This window comes from Wasmannia auropunctata, unplaced genomic scaffold (assembly GCF_000956235.1).
Source record: "Wasmannia auropunctata unplaced genomic scaffold, wasmannia.A_1.0 LD336106.1, whole genome shotgun sequence".
In the NCBI taxonomy this organism is placed as follows: Eukaryota; Metazoa; Arthropoda; class Insecta; order Hymenoptera; family Formicidae; genus Wasmannia; species Wasmannia auropunctata.
The window spans coordinates 3,463,545-3,465,302 of NW_012026784.1; the positions used below are offsets into that span (position 1 = coordinate 3,463,545).

Genomic DNA, 1,758 nt, shown 5'->3' on the forward strand with positions numbered 1-1,758 from the left:
AGTTTGAAAGATGCGGTGCGCGGACAATTCGTGCATGTGGGCGCAGGATACGGTACAGGACTCAGGTGGAGATAGATGCAGCTTTCAATAGTCGTATACTGATCGGTGCAGTAATAAATTCCAGACACATTGAACCTCGACAGTTTCTGGAAGATGCGCGAGAAATTGTGCTCAAACGTGTGCGAAATGTTATGCAGAGACATAATAACATTAAGATAAACACCGTATTTAACAGCGAATTCGTAACGGGTGACAAACGTGAGAATAAAAGTGTTATTACGAGAAACTGTGAACTCTATCTTTGCTCCGATTTACGCGTGTGATACGATTCGCGATTGTTGAGCCTACCTTAGCGTCGCTGAAAGAATTCCAAGAACGTGACAGCGGGTGGGTATTATCGCGTATATTGAACTTGCTAGTTAATATAAATAAGATTAATCCTTTGCACGCGGGGTGTCATATCCAGTTACCGCGAGAAATTATGACGAAGAAAGCGGTCGTGAACGTGCGATCTATGGACAATGCATGTTTCGCATGGTCAGTGGTGGCCGCTCTATATCCAGCTAAAAGTAATGTGGAACGGGAATCGTCGTATCCGCAATATAAATCTGTGTTAAATCTCAACGACATTGAATTTCCAATGACGTTAAGTCAAATAAAAATATTCGAGAACCTCAACGCAATCTCCATCAACGTATATACCATCGAGAACAAGGAACAAGTATCGATCCTACCGATTCGCCTTGCTGATACGAAGAAGGAGAAGCATGTCAATCTACTGTACGTGGAGAAAGATGATGTGGGACATTTCACATGGATCAAGAATTTGTCCCACCTCGTGAGCTCACAACTGAGCAAAAAGAAGAATAAGAAATACATTTGCGATAGGTATGTATAATAAAAACTTTAAAAAAATTTTTTGAAATAAAAAAGAAAAATGAAATAAATTAATTTTTTCAGATGTCTGCACTATTTTAGTTCGAGCGAAAAGTTGGAGGTCCACACCGTCGACTGCAGGGAAATGAACAAATGCGCGATCAGGTTACCGAGTGAAGATGACAAGTGGCTGAGTTTTAGCAACTACAGCAGGAAAGAACGTGTCCCGTTTGACGTGTACGCTGACCTGGAATGTATCCTGACAAAAATAGTGAGACATCCGGAACCACCGAGCTACAAATATCAGCATCATCAAGTATTTAGCATAGATTATTACGTACACTGCTCGTATAATGACGCATTATCAACGTATCAGTTTCGTCGCGATACAGATTGCGTTGCATGGTTCGCCGATAAACTCAGATGTTTAGCACAAAGTAAAATCTATTATATTCACTAATGCACCCATGGCAAATTTCACGCAAAATGATTGGGAAAGATTTTACAACGCCACACACTGTCATGTTTGCGAGAAGCCGTTTGCGCCTGACGACTCGCGGGTACGCGATCACTGTCATTTGACTGGGCGATATAGAGGTCCGGCACATTCAAATTGCAACTTAAATTACCAAGATTCGCATTGCATTCCAGTAGTTTTTCACAATTTGTCCGGCTACGATGCGCATTTTGTTATCAAGGAATAGCTGAAGCATACAAGGGCCGTGTAGAACTACTTCCAATAACAAAAAATATATATATATTGTTTACAAAAAATGTTCGAAGCACCGAAGATAAAAAGAATCGAAATATTTGTATAAAATTGCGATTTATCGATTCATATAAATTTCTCAATTCCAGTCTCGACAAATTGGCGTCAAATCT

General features: G+C 40.3%; 1 protein-coding gene across 1 annotated transcript in view; it reads left to right on the forward strand.

The window, feature by feature from the left end:
• The first annotated feature begins 481 nt into the window (after window positions 1–481).
• LOC105456731 overlaps window positions 482–1,758 on the forward strand; it is a 5,611-nt gene continuing 4,334 nt past the window's right edge. Inside the window, exons 1-2 of the mRNA XM_011700991.1 lie at window positions 482–888; window positions 961–1,313. Coding sequence (XP_011699293.1) covers window positions 482–888; window positions 961–1,313 — 760 coding nt within the window. The remainder of the gene's footprint in view (window positions 889–960; window positions 1,314–1,758) is intronic.